The sequence below is a fragment of the Sphaerodactylus townsendi genome, linkage group LG03, assembly GCF_021028975.2.
Source record: "Sphaerodactylus townsendi isolate TG3544 linkage group LG03, MPM_Stown_v2.3, whole genome shotgun sequence".
NCBI classification, from domain to species: Eukaryota; Metazoa; Chordata; class Lepidosauria; order Squamata; family Sphaerodactylidae; genus Sphaerodactylus; species Sphaerodactylus townsendi.
Window position 1 is genome coordinate 4,048,479 of NC_059427.1, and position 7,395 is coordinate 4,055,873.

The window sequence follows — 7,395 nt, forward strand, 5'->3', positions numbered from 1 at the left end:
AACTTTCCCACTGTCAGTTAATGAGACGACATTCTTAAGGTGTGCATCAAGACAGGAATTCCTCAGGAGACCATATAGTTCACAATGTAGCAGAATATGGCTGGGGGATTCGGTCTGCATCTGGGAACATGGGCATAGTCTTTCATGGGGTGGTATGGACATAGAGTGGCCATTTAAGTTTGATGTTGAAAGGATGTTAAACTGCTCTTGCATGAACTTCCTTCGTAATTGCGCTGCGGTAAACAGATAAAAGTATGCAAGGAGGCACCCATATGTAGGGGTAAGCCCATAGCCTAGAAGCAAGCAAGTTGTGAATTCAGTCATAGTAGCTGTAAAGAAAGTGTGCTTTTAACTTATTATAATATTATGTTGGCATAATTGTAGCCATTTTGTTATATTTCTAGAAGCTAAAATGTCTTGTCTGTTCTGTTCTACCAAATGCAGCTGTAAAAGATTGGCTTTCAACATGGTCACAAAAACAACTAAACAAGTTAATTGAAGGGCATTCCTTTTGGTTTCTGTAACTGTTTTCACCTAGGAACTTTTGCAATAACCGTTCTTGCTATGGCTTAATTAGTTGAGTAATTTCATTGTTTTAGCAGGTGTCACATGGTATAGAGCACCTTCCTATATAGTTTTAGCATGATGTATCAGATATATCTTGCTTATCCTGTTTTGCTGTTATATGTAGTATCACTTTGATTTGGCTTTGTACTTTGTTCCTGACTTGGAGAGACAGAATCTGCTTGCTTTAGGAGACCGAGGCTACGCAAGAATGAATTTTTCTGACTGAATCTTGTTGGGATTCCTTTCTGCTATGCTAGTGTTGGCAGTATTTCAGTTTCTGTTTTGTACCATCTGCACTTGCCAATACCAGTGCCTTTGAACTATTTTTTTTTAATAAACCAGAAGATATTTTTATGGTTTGTTGTTTGAAGTGTTTGGTTCAGAAAGAGAACCCACTCATCTAGGTCCTGGGTGAGCACTTGGGAACCTTGACAATAGCCAACTTCAAAAGCATCAAATAACCCACATAAAGGAGAGACCTTTTGAATGCTCAGAATGTAAAAAGAGATTCAGTTGGTGTGATTAGTTCTCTTTTTCTTCCTTTTGTGTTCTTTGTGTTCTGATTATTATAAGAGTTCTCTTTATTCCTATGTGTACATACCTGCACTGAAGTTGTTGATTCTATTTCTGCAATCTTTTCTTCTTTTTATTTTTAGCAATTAGTTTCCTAACTCATCCATCAAAATTTTAATTTTCATTTGGCTATATGAATACCCTTTCCACAGTTCAAGAGCTTAACTGGTAACCTCCTACCTCCCTTCTTTCTATCTTTTCCCAGCCATTCTGAGGATTATCCACTGCTTAATCTTCTGTCTAGACATGCAAGTTGAACTGTGTATCGTATGCGGCATGATATATAGAATTGGGTCAAACTATATTGATCTCTTTGGTTTGGTTAAAACGTTTAAGTATTGGCTGTTTATCCATTTTAATGCCGAAATGAGCAGTTTCATCAATAATTAGGAAAGGAGTTGATAATAAAACTGCAAAGATTGTCATGCCCTTATATAAAGCAGTGGTGCGATTGCACTTGGAGTACTGTGCTCAGTTCTGGTCGCCACATCTTAAAAAGGATATCGAAGGGATAGAAGAAGTGCAGAGAAGGACAATGAAGACGATTGAAGGATTGGAGCACCTTCCTTATGAGGAGAGGCTGCAGCGTTTGGGACTCTTTCGTTTGGAGAGGAGACGTCTGAGGGGGGATATGATTGAAGTCTATGAAATTATGCATGGGGTAGAAAATGTTGACGGAGAGAAATTTTTCTCTCTTTCTCACAATACTAGAACCAGGGGGCATACATTGAAAATGCTGGGGGGAAGAATTAGGACTAATAAAAGGAAACATTTCTTCACGCAATGTGTGATTGGTGTTTGGAATATGCTGCCACAGGAGGTGGTGATGGCCACTAACCTGGATATCTTTAAAAAGAGCTTGGACAGATTTATGGAGGAGAAGTTGATCTATGGCTACCAATCTTGATCCTCCTTGATCTCAGATTGCAAATGCCTTAGCAGACCAGGTGCTCAGGAGCAGCAGCAGCAGCAGAAGGCCATTGCTTTCACCTCCTGCATGTGAGCTCCCAAAGGCACCTGGTGGACCACTACGAGTAGCAGAGTGCTGGACTAGATGGACTCTGGTCTGATCCAGCAGGCTTGTTCTTATGCTGCTATCTGAGTTAACAAATTCCATCTGGCATAAAAAAATTATCAGGAAAATAGAAGAAATAGGTCTATCTCTAGAAGGACTGCTTATTTGACGTATTTGGAATCATGTAAATTGTTAAAAACTACTTTAATATGATGGGATTATCGAAAACTAATAAGAGTGGCAGATAAAACATGCTCTCTAATAAATTTTTCTGTTGTTGGTGAGAGTGGTTGTATGGCACCATATATCCAAACAGTGGTGTAGCTGTTGAAAAGGAGGGAGTGAATCCTTCTGGACCCTGGGGAAAGAGAATTCCACACCTGTGGAGCCAACACCCCAAAGGCCCTGACCCTGTGCAGAAGGAAATCCAGTGCCAGCAAACAGTTGAATTAAAAGCAGGTGTTAGCAGAAAGGTGATAATTCTTGGGGGTATCCATGAAGGAGCAGACTGTCCATATAAACAACTAGCGGGACCCAGCCACGCGTTGCTGTGGCTTATTGTGGTGAAATGGAAAAGGAACAGTAGCAGCAAATCAATTGCAGAGGCCAGCAGTACATGCTCATGCAAACACGCAGCCTGATACTGTGCGATGTCATTGATGTGTGTGCCTGCATTCCTGGGGGGGGGGGGGATGGAAAGGCACCCCTCCCACACATCTAGGCTGGCTGGTCATGATCCTTTACCTGGGAGTAAGTTTGGTTGGTGGCAATGGGTGTCACTTCTGAGGAAACCCTCTGAGGGGCGTGATGCAGCCATTCAAAGTATGTCACAGTTGCTGTACCGAGCTTACTCCTGAGTAATGCGTGCCTGGTTTTCTTAACTGTAACCGCAGTATTCAGGGAATCTAGGGTGCCTGGCCCCTCCCTCCCTCCCGTCCCTTGCATGTCGCCCCTCACTCTCTTCCCTCCCTCACTTCGCTTCCCTTGCAAGCCACCCCTCCCCCTCCCTCCATTCCCTTTCCCTCCGCTAGGGTGGGTGGGTCATATCAAGATGCTGGGCCCCCTGCCTCCCCTCCCTTGCATGCCACCCCTCACTGTCTCCCCTGTCTCACTTCTCTTCCCTTGCATGCCTCCCCCTCCGTCCCTTTCCTCTCCCTCCCTCTCTTCCCTTACATGCCACCCCTCTCTCCCTCCCCTCTCCCTCGTGTGCATGTGTGTGTTTGTGTTTCACTTCCACTTGAGTTACTGCCTATGTACTGTTTCCACTGCTCATATCTGGCCATTTGAGTGAACATTCTAAGCAGCACGAACATTCTAAAAGTGAGAGATACCCACAGGCAGCTGCATGTCCTTCACCATGGAGCGCCAGGAAAAAGGCGTTTTACCTGGGCCAGGTGTGAAATTTCATGTATGTGAACATCTAAAAACACTCTCGCCTGGCTGACTATAGTGGCTGGGAATTTTCAGAGGAATTGGCCCAGCAGTTACTGAGGTATACTGTCATCAACAAAAACACTGTTAGCTTTTTATATATATAGATAAATCAGAACTTAATTATTTTTCTTCTGTATTTTAGACTTCACCTGATTTGTGGGGTTGCCTGATAACCCACAGGAGTGTTGGGTGGGGCAGAATCCTGGATTCTGTTTTTCCTTCATTTTTTCTCGAGATTCTGCTTGCAGAGGGGACCCATTGCCCGTTCCTCTGCCTTCTCTAGTGGTTTGGCAGCCCTGCTTCCTATAGAAGCACACTTTAAGCTGCTTCTCGGCTATAATTCAAAGCTAAAAGCACTGTTTTGGACTGGGAACACAGCCATACATCCAGGAAACCCCACAACACCCCAATGATTCCCGCCATGAAAGCCTTCGACCATACACTGAAATATGACATTTTTCTTTTTTAAGAATTAGAGAGAACCATTTACAATATTTTTTCTGTTGGAAGCTGTTTGCCCATACAAGGCAGAAGCTTCAGTTTTTGAGGTAAAGGGAGTTCCTGGACGCTTTTGGGAAAATGGGAGGGGGGGAGAGTCTGGAGAATGGTTTGCATGGCTTGCAGGCATAAGGACGCAGGTATGTTCCCCACCAGGCTGTTGAACTTGTCCTCCCCTAGCAGAAGTGCCCAGCGTTCTGGATGTTCTCGTAGAAACTTGCCCATCTGGAACTGGGGATTCGGCATGAATAGCAAGAGGTAATCGAGGCAGAGTTTTTTGGTTGCTACATCGACTCTGGACCCCCACATCTGCTCTAGGATGGCATCCAGCGGGGTGAGACCGTCCCTGTCCTCTATCCTGGGAGAGGCCCCATTTCCTAGGAGGATGAGGACTATGTCGGACCTCAGGAGCTGACAGGCGAGATGCAGAGGGGTCTTGCCATCTTCCAGGTGAACGCAGCCGGCTCTATCGATGTAGGAGGTCAAACTAGGCCGTTTGTTTGCGATACTGACGATCAGCCCCAACATGTATCTCCTGTCATGCCTGACAGCCATGGCCAGGTGAGGGGCAGAGGGCGGGCAATAGCAGAAATGTCCTCCGGGGACTTTGAGAGCTTCCGCTGGAAAACGGGACAGCAGATACTGGGCGTAAGGCAGGTGATCGTGCTCCACGGCACACAGCAGGGCTTCCGAAGGGGAATACATTTTCGAGCTGGCATCTTGCTCCCAGTGGAAATATTCCGTGGTCCTCATGTCTTCCAGCATCCACACGGGCTTGTGATCTCTCACAGCCTGGCAGAACATATAGGATGCAGTGAAGTTGCAGTGCCCGCTCTGGTCATCCGGTAAGCCGGCCTGGTGATTGGCCATGTTTCAAGTACTGATAAGCAGCAGAAGTCTATATCTAGGGAAAATGGAGCCTGGGGCAAGACCTGAGTTTTATGCCCACCCTTCCAGTTGATTTTGTCCTGTGAACAGACAAAAACAGTATATTAGAAAACTAGCTTTCGTATAAGTGTTCTTCATTCAACACCGGCATAGGGTCATTTGTTGCAATTCCAAGAGATCTCCAGGCTCCATCTGGAGGATGAGACCCCATTAAAAAACTGCTCATTTTGAATTTTAACTGCCCCCAAATATCCTGAGTGGACAAAGCAGGCACATCAGAAATTTGGGGGAAATGAAATATGAAGTTTGGACATCTGTCCAGATCAATGGTTCTCAAACTGTTTCACGTTGCCGTCTCCTTGGCTTCCAGGCCACATCACTGGTACCTCCTCCCTCTGCGCATACAAACACACACATCTTCCTTGGTATTCCGGCCTACTGCAAATTTAAAACAGCAGTGAGGAGACCACGGCTTTTCCTTTTTAAAAAAATATTGTGCCTTGCAAAGCAGTGGTGATGGGGCTCTTTGCCTTGGCCCACCCCTCGAGTGTGGTGTGGTGGTTAAGAGCAGGTGGATTCTAATCTGGAGAACTGGGGTTGATTCCCCACTCCTGCACCTGAGTGGCAGAGGCTTCTCTGGTGAACCAGATGGTAGTCGCATGAATGCTTTTGAAACCAGAATGGCATGACAGTGACAAGGTACAGCTCCGAGAGCCTGCCCCGGAGGAGCAGAAAACCTGCCCAGAGAGTGGAATACAGCACCTTGAATGGAATGACAGTCTCTAGCAGCAGAAATTATTCTGGGTCTTGGATTGAAAGTCGTCATGGTGGAATGAAAGTCCCAAGGAAAAACAATGTTTCACTCTAGGGGCTGTCATTCCAGACCCAGAAATGGTCTCCTATTCCCAGGGATAGTCATTCCACTGGGGGGGGGGGGGGGAGAGGGATCTGTTAGTCCAGTCCAAGTAACATTTTTAGGGACTATCATTCCACTCCAGGGGCTCTCTTTCCAGGCCCAAACCAGTTTTTCTGCTTCCAGGGACCACCGGTCCACTCTGAGGGCTGAAACTGGGAGCTCAAATCAATTTATCTGGTCCCAGGAACTGCCTTCACTCTCTAGGAGCTGTCATTTCACTGCCAAAAACACTTTTTCTATGCCCAGACACCATTTTTCCATGTAGGGGAGTTCTGGTCCATTCCCAGAGTTGGGATTTCTGCTCCCAGCCATTGGCTTTCCGCTGAGGGGGGAGATGTCCTTCCACACCCACAACATTCGTGCTACTTCTAATTGTTCCCAAAGGGCATTCTTGTCATTCGTTTTCATACATCCTAAGAGCACCTGAATCCAGATAAGTTGATAGTTCCACTTTCCTTTACATGGAAAGCATATAGAGAGGCAGCGTGGAGTAGCAGTTAAGTGTCGCACTGGATGACCTTGGACCAGTCACCCGCTCTCAGCCTGACCTACCTCACAGGGTTGTTGTGATGATAATGTAACCTCTAACTGCGGGTTCGGTGGGGCAGAACTTGGAATGAGTTTGCAACAACAAATTTTAAAAACAACATGGTTTACTTTCTTAACATATAACCTCAACATTTAACATTTAACATCACACTTCAAGGTCCTGTTCAGGTTACATTTTCAAGTCCTTCGAGTTACAGTCTACTGATACTGCCAAGTCCAATTCTTCTTTGCAAGTGGGTTGGCTCCTGAAGACTCCAAGGGCTTGGTGAACAGGATTCAACATGATGAAGGTTTCCAGGAGAACTCTCACCCATTACAACCACAAAAACCCTTACCAAGGTGTTAAGGGGTTATAGAAATCAAGGTCCGAGTCTGGTAGCCTTGTCTCCTCCAAACAACTACATGAGCTCTGCAGCCTCTTGCTGCTTTAAGTCTCCACCCCTTACTGGGTCAACCCATTCTGAGCATGGGGGTTACAATAACATGGAGGAGTAGAGAACAGTGAAAGCCGTTTGGGGGAGAAGGACTGGGTGCACTTGAATGAAATACTTGGGACAGCCTACTCCCTAAATGACTGGGAGGGGGCTTTTACATAGGGTTGCCTAAGAACCACGTGTGGGCCCAAATCCCCTTTGGTGGATCTGCTAGCGCTGCCGCTTCCTGGAGGGGCAGAAAATTTGAGTCCCCCTCCTCCATGCTGGACTTCTGCAAAAATTGCTCCTGGTGGGGCGGCCCTCTTTGCAAGGCTCTCCTCCGGAGCTCTCGTCGCCTCGAGCCCTGGAAAGGGCAGGACGCCCCATCGCATCCCCTCCGCATTGGGAAAGAGATGCTGAGGGGCACTCGGTCCCGACCCCCTTTTTGGTTTGCTTTTGCCTCCCCCGCCCCCAGCCTTGCTCGGGTCCCCCCCCCCCGCCCAGCAATTTCCCTCACTCCATCACAGCCCCCTTTCACCCCA

At 46.6% G+C, this 7,395-nt stretch overlaps 3 protein-coding genes across 34 annotated transcripts in view; 1 reads left to right on the top strand and 2 right to left on the bottom strand.

The window, feature by feature from the left end:
- LOC125428587 (zinc finger protein 883-like) overlaps nt 1-7,395 on the bottom strand; it is a 1,608,225-nt gene that overhangs the window by 57,694 nt on the left and 1,543,136 nt on the right. The gene's annotated exons all lie outside the window — the stretch shown is intronic.
- Nucleotides 1-7,395, top strand: part of LOC125428550 (zinc finger protein 420-like) — an 88,744-nt gene that overhangs the window by 32,113 nt on the left and 49,236 nt on the right. The gene's annotated exons all lie outside the window — the stretch shown is intronic.
- LOC125428812 (ankyrin repeat domain-containing protein 9-like) overlaps nt 4,033-7,395 on the bottom strand; it is a 12,452-nt gene continuing 9,089 nt past the window's right edge. Inside the window, exon 3 of the mRNA XM_048489485.1 lies at nt 4,033-5,017. Within this exon, the coding sequence (XP_048345442.1) occupies nt 4,076-4,957 (882 nt within the window). The 5' untranslated portion in view covers nt 4,958-5,017 and the 3' untranslated portion in view covers nt 4,033-4,075. The remainder of the gene's footprint in view (nt 5,018-7,395) is intronic.